Source organism: Nycticebus coucang, chromosome 2, assembly GCF_027406575.1.
Source record: "Nycticebus coucang isolate mNycCou1 chromosome 2, mNycCou1.pri, whole genome shotgun sequence".
NCBI lineage: Eukaryota > Metazoa > Chordata > Mammalia > Primates > Lorisidae > Nycticebus > Nycticebus coucang.
The window spans coordinates 8,203,986-8,220,505 of NC_069781.1; the positions used below are offsets into that span (position 1 = coordinate 8,203,986).

The following is a 16,520-nucleotide window of genomic DNA, read 5'->3' on the forward strand; positions in this document are numbered from 1 at the left end:
CGGCCGGGCCCCGAGCTCGCAGCTGGCCGCCCGGAGCCCGCTACCCGCCGACGCCCCGCCCCGCGAGTCCTCCTCCGCGGGCCAGCAGCCCGCCGCCGGCTGGGCCGGTGGGTGGGCGCGGGGCCGCCTCTACCAGCTGGCAGCAGTGACTCGGCGACCTTGGCCGGGAGGCTCTAGCGGAGATCCACCGACACCCCAACGACCGCAGCAGCGAGGACTTTGCCCGACGCGGGAGGCGGAGCGGACTGCGTGTCTGCGGGCCAAGAGCAAGGATGTTAGCCTTCGCCGCCAGGACCGTGGTGAGTGTGGCTGGAGCCCGGGCCACAGGGCTCTGGACCAGGCGGGCGGGCTGCGCGGCTCGCCCGTGTTGGAAAACTGGAAGCTGGGGCGACTCAGCCGGGCGGCGCCCAGCCGCTGTCCAGCCCGACCTCCAGCTGGTAGGGTAGGGTCGGCAGGTGAGCGTCCCGGGTTTGGCGGAGGAGACGGAGGCTCACGGTCAGAGGTGGGACCCAACACACGTCCTGCAGCGCTCAGATCCAACGGCCCAGAAAAGACAGTGGGGACTGGGGACCCTGCTTCAGTCAGCACCCCCACCCTCAGACCCGGAGCCAAGGCGGGAAGACACCAGGAGTGTCTTTGACTCACACACCCGTGGTGCGTTCAGCCCTCGGCTGAGCTGTCTCTGCGTGAGCCAGAGCCACTTCTCTGGCCTCTTCAGTTGGCCAACTTCCTTGGGTTTATCAAATGTCCCCTGGGGAATTGTGTGTGGTCAGCAGAACTCACGTGGCGGCATCAAGCTAGTCTGCTCTGAAAGGCTTCCCACTAGCAGGAGGCGGCAGGTAGCAGCCTCCTTCCCCAACTGTCCACATCTAGCCCTCAACCCTCTCCACAGGACAGCCTGGAGCAAGTAGAGCTGCCATCCTGGTCCGGGTTCCTTTCCTCTCTGATCCAAGCACCTCTCTGCCGGAATCTCACTCTGTCTGGCACAGACACTGTGGGGCCACAGGGCTGAGCATACACATCCAGGCTCAGACTTAGGGGCTCTGCTAGGTATGTGCCAGCACTCTGAGGCGCCACCTCACCTTCGCCACTGCCACCTGAACTGTGTCCTACCCCACAGCCTCTAGGTCATCCTCCAGGACCAGACTGGCCTGGTTACTTCATTGCTGGGAAGACTGAGGCAAGGAGGGACTGGGCTAGAGTCTTCTAGATCTGCTAATTCAAGTCTAGCCCCCAAACCAGCATTTTGTTTCTTGCTTTGGTTTGCCTTTTTTGAGGTAGAGTCTCACTCTGTTGGCCAGGCTGGAGTGCAGGTAACTGTAGCCTCAAACTTCTAGGCTCACGTGGTCCTCCTGCCCTAGCATCCTAAAGTGCAGGGATCACAGATGTGAGCCACTGTATCTGGCCATCTGGTTTTTTTTCATACCAAAAGTCCTCCATTCTTGGCCCCCAGCTGAATGAGCCAGTGCTCAGAGAAGGCAGGCTTCAGTAGAGGGGTGGCCCAGAAGGGCCCCAAGAGTCCAGGAGAGAAACAGGAAATGAGCTGGGCTCTTAGCAGCCCTTATCCACTGATGACCCTTTCCTGATGACTGGACCCTTGTAATAACCCTGATTTCAGGGCTGTGGTATAACCCTCCAGCCAAGATTTCTCTCATCTGATAGTTCCATGCAGGCCGGGTGTGGTGGCTCACACCTATAATCCTACCACTCTGGGAGGCCAAGGTGGGTGGATTGCCTGAGCTCATGGGTTCAAGACCAGCCAAGCAAGAGCAAGACCCCACCTCTAAAAATATCTGGGCGTTGTAGTGGATGCCTGTAGTCCCAGGTACTTGGGAGGCTGAGGCAAGAGATTCGCTTGAGCCCAAGAGTTTGAGGTTGCTGTGAGCTATGACTCCGTGGCACTCTACTGAGGGTGGCAAAGTGAGGCTCTGTCTCAAAAAAAAGAAAAAAGAAAAGAAAGATCCACACAGATTCTGACAGGTGGATTTTTTAATACTTCTTGGCCTGCCTCCCTGGCAGTGAGCCCATCCAGAGAAAGGAGAGCGGCTTCCAGGTTTTTCCCTGCTGCTGTGCCCGCCACCAGTCTCCTCACCTGCTCCCGGTTGCTCTACTTCTGGAAGCTTGGGAGGGTGGAGCAGCTTCTGGAGTCCAGAAGCTTCCCCTGTCACTGCCATGACCCCAGATGCCACCATCACCTTTGCCACCTGCTTCCCCCTGAACCTTGGCTCTTGTCTTCTCTTTCCAGCCCAGGCAAGTGGCTGCCTCTTGCTAGGTTCTGCTTGCCCACTGGGTAGCACAGTTAGGCTTAGAGATCCAGCCAAGGCAGACAGACAGGGCTCAGAACCTCAGTCCTGCCATGGAGGAGGACGGGCAGCAGAGAGAGAAGGTACGGACCTGAACGGAGCTTCTGCCGCTTGCCTACCTGCCGTCCCAGCAGCCTGGATCCCCCTGTCTCTCTTTCTGCCCACCTCCAAAGTCCACCAGACTCTCCTCCTCTGCTGCCTTTCACCCTCCAGGCCAGACCACTCAGCTCACCCTTGCTACAGCTCTGTCTTATCACTGCCCCCACAAAGGGCAGAGAAAGCCAGAGGCCCCATTGTCTGACTCTCCGCTTCTCCTCCTTCTCTCCTGTTTCTCAACCTGGAAAGGGTGGGAGAAAAGGAGGTGGGCACCTCTTTCCAGGATGAGAAAGGCGGGGCCTGGGCATTAGACAGGTGGGAGGTCCCCCTCACCTCTGCCACCCCAAAGGAGCCATTCATCCTGACTCAGTTCCCCTGAACTCTCTGAAGACCAATGGCCACACCCCACCTTGCCCCACCCCTACCAGAGTCTCCAGGCTCCTGAGAGGTGGGGACACCTACAGCTCCAGGGAAGGCTCCACCCAAGAGGCCATCTCTGACCCCAGAGACAGGCATATAAGTGCCCAGAGACTTTGGGGTTCCAGGGCTCCCAGAGCTGGTGAGAGAATGAGCAGGGTGTTCTGCTGCCTGCAGGTGAAGCCCCTGGGCTTCCTCAAGCCCTCCTCCTTGATGAAGGCATCCGGCCGCTTCAAGGCACACCAGGATGCGCTGCCGCGGCTGCCCATACCCCCTCTTCAGCAGTCGCTGGAGCATTACCTCAAGGCACTGCAGCCCATCGTGAGTGAGGAGGAGTGGGCCCAAACCAAGCAGCTGGTGGACGAGTTCCAGGCCTCAGGAGGTGTGGGAGAACGCCTGCAGAAGGGGCTGGAGCGCAGGGCCAGGAAGACAGAGAACTGGGTGAGTGATTTGGCACCCCACACTGTGGCCTGTTAGGTGCACATGCAGAATTTTCCAGTACCAGCTGCTCTGGCACATTCGTTTGCTCCACCAAATTTCTTGAACACTTACTCTGTACCTGGCACTTGGCAGGGCACTGAGGGAGCAAGAACAGTCTCTGACCACTTGGAGCTGACATTCACTTGGGGGAGAGGAGGTTGGGCAAGATGCAAGTCAACAAACAAGGTCCTTCCAGAGATAAAAAGGGTGCAGAAGAAAGAAGGCTGGGGATGGCAGTGTCATCATGCTGGGTGTCAGGAAAGGGGATGGGATGGGCCTGAGACCTGAGGGTCTCAGACTAACAGCTGACAGCATGGGCAAAAATGGCAACAGCCTGCGTGTGCCAGGCCAGAGGCCAGAGGGAGGATGGGGGCAGGGGCAACCTGTAGAAGGATCTTGGACTTGAGCTCAGCTTCAGGCAGGGGGGTTTGTGTCCTCCTGTGACGGATTGCCCTCATTCTGTGTCTGATCTGTTACACAGTAGTGTTCAGTTTGCAAAATGTGTCTACATTGCATTGATGGGGGAGATGGATACAGTCTCCATATGTGGGATGCCTGAGGGAGAAGCTGGCTTGTGGGAGAGAGCCTGAGGGAGAGGTCTGGCCCTGTGAATACGTGACATGGGAGGTGTCCTGGGGTGGGCAGGTGGAGCTCTGAGCCTGGGGCTTGGTGGTAGGTGGGAGACTGCATACAGGATGGGGAGGCATTGGCTGGTGGAATTTAATAAGCCTCAGCAGGTCAGGGCCTTGGACTCTGGAATCAGAATACTCTCGCTTCAAGGAGGCTAAAGAGCCAAGCAGGGGTCCTCAAACTTTTTGAACAGGGGACCAGTTCGCTGTCCCTCAGACCATTAGAGGGCCGGACTGTAGTGTTTTTTTTTGTTGTTGTTGTTGTTTTTGTTTTTTGTAGAGACAGAGTCTCACTTTATGGCCCTCGGTAGAGTGCCGTGGTCTCACACAGCTCACAGCAACCTCCAACTCCTGGGCTTAAGCGATTCTCTTGCCTCAGCCTCCTGAGCAGCTGGGACTACAGGTGCCTGCCACAACGCCTGGCTATTTTTTGGTTGCAGTTTGGCCGGGGCCGGGTTTGAACCCGTCACCCTCGGTATATGGGGCCGGCGCCTTACCAACTGAGCCACAGGCGCCACCCTGGACTGTAGTTTTAAACAAAAACTATGAACAAATTCCTATGCACACTGCACCTATCTTATTTAGAAGTTAAAAAACAAAATGGGAACAAATATAATCATACCACCTCATGTGACCCGCGGACCACAGTTTGAGGACCTCTGGTCTAGGGTTAGGGACTCCTTCAAACAGAAGCTTCTGGCTAAGGAGGCTCTCTCTCCACTTAAAGGGCCCCTGAAGGGGTTCTGCTACCACCTGGCAGATTCTCACTGGGGGAATGCCCATACTGTAGGAGCAGGCTCTCCCCTTGTCTCCCAAGCTCTGGCCAGTGAAGTATGAGCCCCTAGCTGTGTCCCCAATGGGAGGGAACTCCCATCTGCTCCTCCCTAATCTACAGATGAGGAAACAGAGGCTCAGAGAGGTAGATGTCCCTCTCGGGGAGACCTCCCTCTCCTGTGCTACACAGGAAGGTTTGGCTGACGCGGGGGCCACCCAGTCACCTGCTGTACAGCCTGGGACAAGTTGCCTGCCCCTCGCACTTTGCCAAGGGCCCAAGACTAGTGGCCTGGTGCCACAGGAGACTGCATAGTAAAGATCCGCATCCTGTTGCTGTTACAGTGGGATGAGAAAACCCGGTAGAGACCCAGGTCTCTGGGGCTTGAGGGACCTGCCATAGAAAGGTGTACTAGGTGTTCGCTGGGGGACAGGACATTATAGTCAGCACAGAAGGCTCAAGGATGACAGTCACTGGGGTGCAGCCCCCAGATAGGAGCATTTAATACCATGCCCATGGCTAGACCCTCAAAGAGACCCATATTCCAGGGCAGAGGACAGACATCCAGCGTGTGTCACCAACATCTCATCATGATTTACCCTCACAGTGAGCTTTCCCTCAAGATTGCCCTGACCTTGAGATCCAAGTGGGTGTCCCCAGTCTGACACCAAAAACACTGAGGCCACCGGGAGGCCAGAGTCCCTCAGATTGCTCTGACACCCTCGTCTCCTGCCTCCTTGGAGAATTCTCAGCTAATGACAGCCAAAAACTCATTCACTGGGTTTTCCTTTGATATAGCTCTCCTTTTTTCCTTTCTGTCTATTCCGGCATACATTCTTATTTATAAATACCTTGTAATTACTGACAGAAAACTGATAAGAGAAAGAAAAATCATTCACCTTGCTGTCCCTTCCCGATTTCCTTCCACTCCTTGCTCTCAGTGTTGTTTTCTCAGCAGTGTTGTCCAAGATCTCTTGCTAACATTGATCATTCAGGCTGAGGGGAAGATGCTGAAAGGATGGGTGGGGAGAGAGGAGAGTGTTCTGGATCTAAGCACTCACTTTGAGAATCTCTATAGAGGGGACAGAGGACACCGGGTTTCCTGGTCCTAGAGTGGAAGGGGCCCAGTCCCACCTCCTCTCCTGACAGTCTCTGTTTCTTCCCCTAGCTGTCTGAGTGGTGGCTCAAGACAGCCTACCTCCAGTACCGCCAGCCTGTGGTCATCTACTCCAGCCCAGGGGTGATGCTGCCCAAGCAGGACTTCGTGGATCTGCAGGGTCAACTCCGGTAAGTGGTTGAGATCGGGCAGCCCAAAGGTAGCCAAGGGTAGGGCTCCGAGTATTTCCAAGGCCCTTAAGTCCATTTCTCCCCAGAGATCGGAGGGGTCCCAGTGCCCTTGATGTTTCATCCCCCACAAACAGCCTTATGAAGTATCATCCCTATTTTACAGATAGGGAAACTGAGGCTCAGAGCAGTGGAGAGAGCTGCCCAAGATCACCATTCAGGATTGGCTGATCCTGGCTAGGAAGCAGGGTCTTTCCAGCTCCAAAACTTCTTAACTGTTATCCATCAGACCTCAAACTGCAGACCCTTTCCTCACCGAAACCTGAGGCTTACCCACCACCTCAATTTTGGCACTGCTCCTTGCCACTCTGCTCAGCTGGCCACAAGGTGACCTTTGTACACAGTTCCCTTTTCCACATTCAGCCATGTCACCTGCCATGGCCTCTATTCCAGTCTTACCAGAGATAAAAATACCAGTGAAAGGGAGCTCCTGCCCAAGGAGCAGCCACTTGCTGCCACCACCTGCTTCTCTTAAAGGGACCAGGACACCCTGGGAAGGGCTGGGGTTCTGGGCTAGGAACTCAAGCCAGTGGTGCCCAGGCTGGGGGCCAGTTTGGGACTGGTTCCTGTGGGTCAGAAATTCCCTCTTTATAAGCCTAGACGGTCCAGGGAGGAAGGCCAGGTTAAGGGAGGTGGCCTGGGGACACCTCAAGCCACTGCCCCACCTTCACCACCCCAAGGGTCCCTTATCCCTCCATAACTGATGCTTCAGGGCAGAGTGACGCCCCCTCCAGACTCCAGGCTGTGGCTCAAGAACTCAGGCCCTTTGCAGGGGAAGCAGCCACATGCACACTGCTATGGACTCGCACCTACATCCTGTCGGGCCCTTGGCCTGGCATCCAGCATTTCCCTGAGTCCTCCTGACAGCCGCCCTCTAGAGATTATGAGGAAGTAGGCGCAGAAAGCCAACCTGGTCTCCCAGCCCCTCCCTAGAGTACCAAGGGCAATCTTTGAGCAGTGGAGAAGGACTAGGACTAGGCCTGCCCCTCACACAGCAGGTGTCCCAGGCCCAGGGATCCCCTCCGGGTGTATACACAATTTGTTATCTCTAATTCATCTTTTCAGATTTGCTGCCAAACTCATTGAGGGAGTGTTGGATTTCAAGGTCATGATTGACAAGTGAGCAGCCCCACCCTACTCCGCCCCTGCCCAGGCCTGCCTAATTACCACAGTCACCCTGACCCTGAGCCCTGTCTGAGTTCTGTCACTTTCACTTCCTGTTTGCCCAGCCTCTGTTTGTCATTTGGGAGACCAAGTGCTGGGGATTGTCCACTGCTGTGGCTGCTGGGATCTTCTGGTAATCCTGTCCCTTCCCATCCAAAGTAGATACTGTGGCAAGGCATGGTGGCTTATGCCTGAACACTCTGGGAGGCCAAGGCAGGAGCAGTGCTTGAGTCCAGGAGTTTAAGACCAGTCTGGACAACATAGCAAGACCCCATCGCTAAAAAAAAAAAAAAAAAAAAAAAATTAATTAGCCAATTGTGGTGGCTTATACCTTTAGTCTAAGCTAGTTGGGGCAAGCTGAAGCAGGATGATCCCTTAAGCCCAGAAGCTTGAGGCTGTAGTGAACTATGATTGCACCACTGTACTGCAGCCTGGGTGACAAAGTGAGACCCTGTCTCTTTAAAAAAAAAAAAGAGGACCCAGGATGTTGACTCACTGGTCCTCCCCAGCTTAGTGGGGATAAGGAAGGAAAAGGTGGCTTGCAGGCAGGGCTCATCCAGCCTTGTTGGGCCCCCTGCTCGTGTTGAGGGGGTAGCAGGGACACTGATCAGGAGTCCCCAGTTGGCCTTTCCCTGCTCCCACCAGAGGCTTGCAAGTCCCTGCATGCCCTGCCCTCCTCCCCACTTCTGTGCTCAGCAGCCCCTCACTGTCCCTCTGTCCCCACAGTGAGACTCTGCCTGTGGAGTACCTTGGGGGCAAGCCCCTGTGCATGAACCAGTACTATCAGATCCTGTCCTCTTGCCGCATCCCGGGCCCTAAGCAGGATTCTGTCAGCAACTTCAGCAAGATGAAGAAACCACCCTCACACATCACCGTGGTGCACAACTACCAGGTGGGTGGCCCCTGCTCACGGCTGCAAACCCCCACCCTGCTGCCAAGGAGGAAGGAGCAGGCTGGACACCACCAACACACATGCCCTCGTGCCCCGGGAATGCCCAGCAGGAAGGCCAGGAGAGGCAGCGGCCTGCCCAGCACAGGAGGGCAATCCAACACCTCCTCCCTATCTCATGCTTGGCCTGACACCACGCTCTCAGCTGGGCCTGGGGCAGCAGTGAGGGGCCAGGGTGCGGGGAGGCTGCTCTTGACCCGAGACCCCAGCCAGCCCCCTTCTCTCCACTTGCTGTGCCCCAACAGTTTTTTGAGCTGGACGTGTACCACAGCGATGGGACGCCCCTCACCTCTGACCAGATTTTTGTGCAGCTAGAGAAGATCTGGAATTCGTCACTGCAGACCAACAAGGAGCCTGTGGGCATCCTCACCTCCAACCACCGCAACTCCTGGGCCAAGGCGTATAACACCCTCATCAAAGGTGATTCCCAGCGGGGTCCTGTGCTGCAGCCTCTTCCTAGGCCTAGGCAGCCATGTGTCCCTGGAGCCTCTCAGCTTGGAGAGGGATTAGCTGTATTGTTTTGTGGTTGAGGAGCCAAGGCCCAGTTTGATTAGGATAGTTTCTCTCTGTTAAGTAGCAAGTTGGGCTTAGAGTCTAAGTTCTCTAGCTAAAGAGTCTCCACACTCCTCCTTCTCCGTGAGTGTCCCAGACCCCCAAAGCCTGTATTGGTTCTGCATTGTCCCCAGAGTCAGCACCAGGTCCCTGTATAACCCCTAGCTTCCGATTCCCCATGTCTAAAGTGGTTCAGGTGTTGGGACCACTGTGAGGCTGCAGGGCACCATTAGGTCCTAAGCTCTGAACACAGTCCCAGCACTTAATGAATGCCCCGGAGGCCTCCTGAGGTGGGGAACTCCCCATCCTCAGAGGGACACAGATAGGCCAGAAGAGCCTAAGGCAGGAAGCCACAGAAGGGCGACCACCTCCCCCAGGCCCTGAGACTTACCCCCATCTTGCACCCTACCCCAATCCCCCATTCCACTTGAAGACAAGGTGAACCGAGAGTCAGTGAGCTCCATCCAGAAAAGCATCTTTACCGTGTGCCTGGATGCACCCATGCCCAGGGTGTCCGAGGATGTGTACCGCAGCCACGTGGCCGGCCAGATGCTGCATGGGGGTGGCAGCAAGCTCAACAGTGGCAACCGCTGGTTCGACAAGACGCTGCAGGTGAGGGCCCAGCAGCACGGAGACTCCCACCCCAGACATACACCTAAACATGGCCCTTTGTAGCCTTAGGACTTCCTGCCCTTCTGGGGCCAGCGTCCCTGGCCTCCAAGGTTGTAAAGCAGGAGGGAAGCCAGTAGGCTGGATGCTGCTGTAATTACCAGGCACCCAGCCTGTCATTATTGCCCTGCCCAGTGGCCCAGAAACTGCCATCACCCCCAACACACTCCCTCAGCATGTCATAGAGAGCCCAAGATCCAGGGTCAGGCAGAGCGATGCAGACTTGGAACAACATTCCCTCCCTGTGCCTTATCATTAGACCTCTCTGGCAGGGTAGTTTCAAGGTGTGCACAGCAAGTGATGGGGGGTCAGGTTTTTTTTTTTTTAGAGACAGAGTCTCACTTTGTCACCCTCGGTAAAGTGCTGTGGCATCACAGCTCACAGCAACCTCCAACTCTTGTGCTTAGATGATTCTCTTGCCTCAGCCTACAGGCACCTGCCACAATGCCCAGCTATTTTTTTTGTTGCAGTTTGGCTGGGGCCAGGTTTGAACCCACCACCCTCGGTATATGGGATCTATGCCCTACTCACTGAGCCACAAGGCGCCACCCCACGTTAGCTATTATTAATCCCAGTAATAAGTTAGCATGACCCACCAAGATGGATTCAGAGAGGCCCTTCCCATAAGACCCAACTAGAGAGTGGCTGGGTCAGGAGCCGCCTCCAGAGACCAGTGACTGATAGAGTCCTCCACCTTCTGCAGTTCATTGTGGGAGAAGATGGCTCCTGTGGGCTCGTGTATGAGCACGCAGCAGCAGAGGGACCCCCCATCGTCAGCCTTGTGGACCATGTGATTGAGTTCACGTGAGTATTGTTACACCCCCCCACCCACCTACCCAGCTCCTGTGACAGGTGACACGCAGGTGACAGACCTGGCTAGTAGGGGAATGTCACTCTCCTTTGTGCCTAGGAATCTGTTTCTTCAAAGGAAGCCAGCAGAAGGCATGGGTTTTAAAGTCAGAGCTGGGTTTGAGTTCTCACTCTGCCACTTCCCAGCTGTGTGACCTCGGACAGGCCCCTTCCCCCCACTGCCTATTTGAAAGCTAGAGTGAAGACAGTTTCCAAAAAAGCCAGCCTGAGTCTCCCTCCAGCTGCAGGGAACCCTTCCTCCCCACCCCAGTTCCAGCATGGACCCAGGCTCTGGGGACACCACCATAAACCTGAGGCCCTGTGTTCCATGCAGGAAGAAGCCTGAATTTGTGCGGTCTCCCATGGTGCCCCTGCCCATGCCTAAGAAGCTGCGGTTCAACATCACACCCGAAATCAAGAACGACATTGAGAAGGCCAAGCAGAACCTCAGCATGTGAGTGCCCACCCACTGGCCTGTGCTAGGTGGAGAAGGCCAGGCCCCTTGAGCCTGAGAGGCTCCTCTGCCAGATCTGTTACTGTTCCAACGCTGTGCTCCCAGGCCCTCCTGGGGTTGGTGGGGATTGCCAGGGGCCTGCTTCTCACCACTTCTTCCACACACCAGCATGATCCAGGACCTGGACATCACAGTGATGGTGTTCCACCACTTTGGAAAGGACTTTCCCAAGTCGGAGAAGCTGAGCCCGGACGCCTTCATCCAGATGGCCCTCCAGCTTGCCTACTACAGGTACACCCCTGCTTGCCTGTGAAGGAGGGATAAGACCTGGGGGCAAGGCTGGGGACAACTCCAAGGAATGTGCTCAACCCTGTTCCCTACCCAGGATCTACAGGCAGGCGTGTGCCACGTATGAAAGTGCCTCCCTGCGCATGTTTCACCTGGGCCGCACAGACACCATCCGCTCAGCCTCTGTGGACTCACTGGCCTTCGTCAAGGCCATGGATGACCCTAATGTTACGGTGAGAGGTCTGGGGCAAGGGTGGGTGAACTGGACTAGAGTCACTTCCCTTCCAGTTCAGTCTATCAGCACACATTGACCAAGTACCTGTGATGTTCAAGCTTTGTAGTGGGTACTGAGAATCTTACAGAAGATGGAGCCATGAATTTAGTTCTGAGCTTCCTGGCAGCCAAAGAGAAAAGGGGGCCACTCAGTTGTTCATCCACTTATTTGTCAGCAGTAAGCATCTGCTCTATGTCAGGCCCTGCTGAGGATTGAAGAGCTGATAGTTCTGAGACTCGTTCTTAAGAAGCTCAGAATCTCCAGCTGGGTGGGGAGTGAGCTCCTGCAGTGGATGGGAAACAGGCAACCAACAATGTTTCAGCTCCTTCTGCCCCTCACCTGTCTAGGAGCACCGGAAGGTGGAGCTGCTACGGCAGGCTGTGCAGGCCCATCGAGGCTATACCGACCGAGTGAGTGAGCCCCACCCATACCCACTCACTTGTCCCACCTCTCCACCCATTTGCCTGTTCTTCCCTGAAGCATCCTTAGTTAGGACCACCCCTCCCCTAAGCCCTGAAGCACCTGGAGCCAGGCTGAATGTCCCCATTTTAAAGTTGGAGAAACTAAGGTTGGGTCCAGTAACAGCCCCATGCTGGATTCCAGGGTTAGCCCAGGCCCCAGCTCTTGGGTCATGTGCTGCCTGATGCTGAGTCAAGGAACTGGTGGCCTAGGTGCCCACCTTGGCTCTATCTCTGAGCACCTGTGTGCCCCAGGCCCTGAAGAGGCTACATCCATATGCCCATTTAGACCTGCTGCTGCCCTGCACAGGGAATTCAGGACTGTCCCCATTGTGCAGGTGAAAATACTGAGACTCCAAAATGTAAGCAACCTGCCAAAGTCCCACTGCAGGGATAGGGCTAAGCTAATTCTGTACTGTCCAGCCTCCCTAGGCAGGTCTCTGCCCCTCCCTGGGCCTCAGTTTCCCCATCTGTGAGCAAGGGTTCTCTTGCCTGGATACTCCAGTCTCATGGTTCCAAGGGGCCAGTGACTGCAAGGGGGCAGTACTGCCACAGGCTGAGGAGGGCAGGGCTGTCCTGCAAGCCAACAGCCCTACTCCTGACAGCCCCCTGCCCCCATAGGCCATCCGTGGGGAGGCCTTTGACCGGCACCTGCTGGGCCTAAAGATGCAGGCCATTGAGGACCTGGTGAGCATGCCCGACATCTTCATGGACACCTCCTACGCCATCGCCATGCACTTCCACCTCTCCACCAGCCAGGTGGGCCACTGCCCCAGGTGCCCAGGAGAAGCAATGGGGAGAACCCTCTGGCACTGGACCTTGGGAAATGATATGGCCCACACAGGCCACCATGAGCTCACTGCCAAAGCAGCTGAGTTACAGAGGAGGAGCTGGGAGGAGAGAGGGCCCGGGAATCTGAGAAGGCATCTGGGCCCCCCATGGGAGATTTGGCTTCTCTCAGGCACTGGTCAGATATAAACAAACATCTGATCCGTGCCAGCCTGTGCTGGGATACAGCAAGGGACAGACCACAGTCCCTGCCCCAAGGAGCTTACAGTCTGGGCAGGAAGTGAAATGGAGATGGCCCCCTGGGAAGTGCTGTAGGGTCCCAAGGAGGAAACAGCTAGAGCCCCTGCCCCCAGGGAATGTCAGAGAAGGCTCCATAGAGGTGACAACACAACTGCACATAACCTATCTGTTAGAGTGGGAGAAGGGTGTCTCAGGCAGAGCACAGTGAGAGTTGAGACATGGAAGGGCACAGTGGTGCCACCACAGGGCAGAGATGAGAGCTTTAGTCCTGCCGCCCCCAGGTCCCTGCCAAGACAGACTGCGTCATGTTCTTTGGGCCTGTGGTCCCCGACGGCTACGGCGTCTGCTATAACCCCATGGAGGCCCACATCAACTTCTCCCTCTCCGCCTACAACAGCTGTGCAGAGACCAATGCTGCCCGCCTGGCACACTACCTGGAGAAGGCGCTGCTGGACATGCGTGCCCTGTTGCACAGCCACCCTCGGGCCAAGCTCTGAGTCCCCCAGACACAGGCCTGCCAATGCCACAGCCAAGCCCACCTTGGGATAACCAGGGCTCAGACCCTTCGTTCTCTTGTCCCCATTCCCCTAGATATGACTGAGCCAGGACTAGCATCCTTTAGTGGGGCCTGTAGGCCCAAGCCAAGTGCCTTCCATGGGTTGTCCCCAGCACCCACTGTATCATGAGTCCCCTGGGCAGAGTACAGAGGCCAAGAGGGTCACAGACACAGGCTCTGCATGTCATCCACTGATACCTCCTTTTGGGAAGGGAACCAGTCTAGTCCATCTTGGCCAGAGCTGGAGATTGACAAGAGCTCCTTTTCTGAGGCCACACGTCTTCTCTAGACCAGGTTAAGGATTATCTGAGGCCAAGGGGCTCTGGACCTCCCTGAGGACTTGCCCACACCACATCATGGGTCCCATTCTCTGTGGGGTGGCCATGAATCTAGCCCTCTTGCTTCCACTCAGATTGACTCCTGAACCACAGTGGTCGTTATTCATTAAAATGCAGGGTGATTAATAAAGGGATGTGTTGGTGAAGAGGTGTTTCAGCTGAGGGGCAGGCAGGGTGGGAATAGACGCCTGGCCTTGCCTTCTTCCAGCTTTCCCTGGGCTTGGAAGATAGTGTCTAAGCAGCCAGTGAGCCCTATGGCTCCCGGAGGAGGAGTCCTCAGACTTGGGTCAGGGAGCCAAAGGGTCAGCACCAACCTCAGGGCCCTGGGCCAATGGTGCCAGACGCAGCACTTTGTTCATCACCAGCAACTTCTCACCTACTCCTGGCTCAGGTCTTCCCAAGTGCCACGGACTGTGGATGGGGACCACTGTCCCAGGGGGCTGTGGATCCCAGTAGGCCCAGGTCTGATGGGCTGGGCAGTGTGGCCACCCCTCTACCCATGCCCAGCAGGAATGATAGTGGAATGAGCATGCTAGATCCAGCCCCAGCTACTGCCTAGGAAAACACTGCTTGAGGTGGGCTGGGGGGAATGGCCACCTGCTCAGAGCCATGCACCTGTCCCCAGCCATATGCACATGGTGGAGGCAGAGTGTCCTGGCAAAGTACAGTGCTCTGTGGAGAGGGGAGAATCTGCTCAGAGGGACACTGGCCCTCAAGAGGCACATGTGAAACCCCAAGAGTGGATACCTGGGGCAGGGTATGGTCAGGCAGCCAGGAAGTGCTTCATGGCCTGACTCACCTGCAACAGTTATATGAGGGTGGGGCCTGTGCTTTTTTCCTTTTTTTTTTTTTTTTTGTGTGTGTGTTTTGTTTTGGTTTTTTAGTCTCAGTTTGTCACCCTTGGTAGAGTGCCATGATGTCATAGCTCACAGCAACCTCAAACTCTTGGACTCAAGCGATTCTCTTGCCTCAGTCTCCCAAGCAGCTGGGACTACAGGTGCTGGCCACAACGCCTAGCTATCTTTAGAGATGAGGTCTCGCTCTGGTGTAGGCTGGTCTCAAACCCGTGAGCTCAGGCAATCCACCTGCCTTGACCTCCCAAGTGCTAGGATTACAGACATGAGCCATTGTGCCCGGCTACTTTTTTCCATTTTTAAGATGAAGAAACAAGCTTAGGTTAAGGTCATCAAGACACTAAATGGCAGAGCAGAGGTTCCCAGCAGCCACACTTGTCTCCTTCAGCCCCTGGTCCAGGGAGCACCTGTAGCCAGGCCCCTTGCCCCAGGCCATATCCACTCAGATGTCCTGGGTGGACACTGCTCCAATCTCAGGCCCGTGAGCCAGTGAGGAGGGAGGACAGGGCCACAGCCTGGGAAGCACAGGAAGGAACAGCCAATCCTGGGTTTTGATCAGGCACTGAGGCATTCCTCACCTGACCAAGTCTCCTCACACCACCTAAAGATGGGCACTGCCCAAAGCCCCAGGGAACAAGAGTAGGAGCCTGGATGATGAGAGTGGGCGGTGACCCCAGGCAGAAGTGAGCAGGCAGACCCAGAAGAGAACCAGAGAGCTTGGGCCTAGGGTGTACTGTGGGGCCCACAGCAGATGCTGAGGGAGTGTGTGAGCAGCACTGGGGTGGGCCACATGCAGGCCAGCCTGGGGCACCAACAGGAACAGGAGAGGGAGCCACCCTGTCAGGTTCCTGAAATTCATACAAGAACCTTCTAGGTCTGAATACAGTTAAGATAGGATATATTTTTTTTTTTTTGAGACAGAACCTCAAGCTGTCACCCTGGGTAGAGTGCTATGACATCACAGCTCACAGCAACCTCAAACTCCTGGGCTCAAGTGATTCTCCTGCCTCTACCTCCCAAGTAGCTGGGACCACAGGTGCCTGCCACAACGCCCAGCTATTTTTTCGTTGCAGCTGTCGTCATTGTTTGTCGGGCCCGGGCTGAATTCAAACCCACCAGTGCAGGTGTATGTGGCTGGTGCCTTAGCCACTTGAGCCACAGGCGCCAAACCAGGATTTTTTTTTTTTCCCCAAAAAAATCATCCTTCAGAAGTGAGGGCAGGCTCTGCACTTGTAGCACAGTGTTCACAACACCAGCCCTATACACTTGAGGGTGGCAGGTTCAATCCCGGCTCAGGCCAGCTAAACAATGACAACTACAATGAAAAATAGCCGGGCGTTGTGGCGGGTGTCTCCAAGCTACTTGGGAGGATGAGGCCAGAGAATCGCTTAAGCCCAAGAATTGGAGGTTGCTGTGAGCTGTGATGCCACAACACTCTACTGAGGGCAACATAGTGAGACTCTGTCTCAAAAAAAAGTGAGGGTTGGGTGGCGCCTGTGGCTCAGTGAGTAGGGCGTCGGCCCCATATGCCAAGGGTGGCGGGTTCAAACCCAGCCCCGGCCAAACTGCAACCAAAAAATAGCTGGGCGTTGTGGCGGGCGCCTGTAGTCCCAGCTACTTGGGAGGCTGAGGCAAGAGAGTCGCTTAAGCCCAGGATTTGGAGGTTGTTGTGAGCCGTGTGACGCCACGGCACTCTACCCAAGGGCGGTACAGTGAGACTCTGTCTCTACAAAAAAAAAAAAAAAAAAGTGAGGGCATCCCTTGACATTTGAGTTGCCACAGGACTCATATGGAGGCTCCCTCAATTCTTTAGAGCCACGGTTTTGTATGCGGAAGACACATTCAGCACCTAAATGCCAGTCACTGTTAGATGAATACTTAGAGGGCCCATGTGGGAAAAAGAAAGGCAAAGAAACACGAGATTTAGTAATTCCTCCTAAGGGTGGTTCGTTTGACCTTACACTTTGAAAGCATGGGATGTGGCATGACTAAGTGCTTTAGAGGTCTCTGAGGCCAGGCACGGTGGCTCACACCTGTAATCCTAG

The 16,520-nt window shown here is 55.6% G+C and overlaps 1 protein-coding gene across 4 annotated transcripts; it reads left to right on the forward strand.

The window, feature by feature from the left end:
• Nucleotides 1-165: 165 nt before the first annotated feature.
• On the forward strand, nt 166-13,751 carry CRAT (carnitine O-acetyltransferase). Of its 4 annotated transcripts, XM_053560024.1 has the most exons (16): nt 178-299; nt 893-1,050; nt 2,246-2,386; nt 2,994-3,257; nt 5,866-5,984; nt 7,107-7,160; nt 7,932-8,097; nt 8,400-8,574; nt 9,140-9,318; nt 10,079-10,179; nt 10,559-10,678; nt 10,847-10,969; nt 11,064-11,199; nt 11,588-11,650; nt 12,320-12,457; nt 13,009-13,751. In XM_053560024.1, the coding sequence occupies exons 3-16, from the start codon at nt 2,357-2,359 to the stop codon at nt 13,222-13,224; spliced, it is 1,884 nt and encodes a 627-aa protein (XP_053415999.1). In that variant the 5' UTR covers nt 178-299; nt 893-1,050; nt 2,246-2,356; the 3' UTR covers nt 13,225-13,751. The 4 variants fall into 4 exon arrangements, with proteins under 4 accessions (XP_053415990.1, XP_053416008.1, XP_053415999.1 ...); XM_053560015.1 differs by lacking the exon at nt 893-1,050 and having other exon boundaries at nt 166-299; XM_053560033.1 differs by lacking the exons at nt 893-1,050; nt 2,246-2,386 and having other exon boundaries at nt 170-299.
• Nucleotides 13,752-16,520: the final 2,769 nt, after the last annotated feature.

Bases quoted from the DNA above. Each gene is read 5' to 3' on its own strand.
- CRAT (XM_053560015.1), top strand. From the start codon at position 2,357: ATGGAGGAGGACGGGCAGCAGAGAGAGAAG. The intron at 7,161-7,931 runs GTGAGCAGCCCC...CTGTCCCCACAG, and splicing joins TTCAAGGTCATGATTGACAA to TGAGACTCTGCCTGTGGAGT. The intron at 10,679-10,846 runs GTGAGTGCCCAC...TCCACACACCAG, and splicing joins GCCAAGCAGAACCTCAGCAT to CATGATCCAGGACCTGGACA.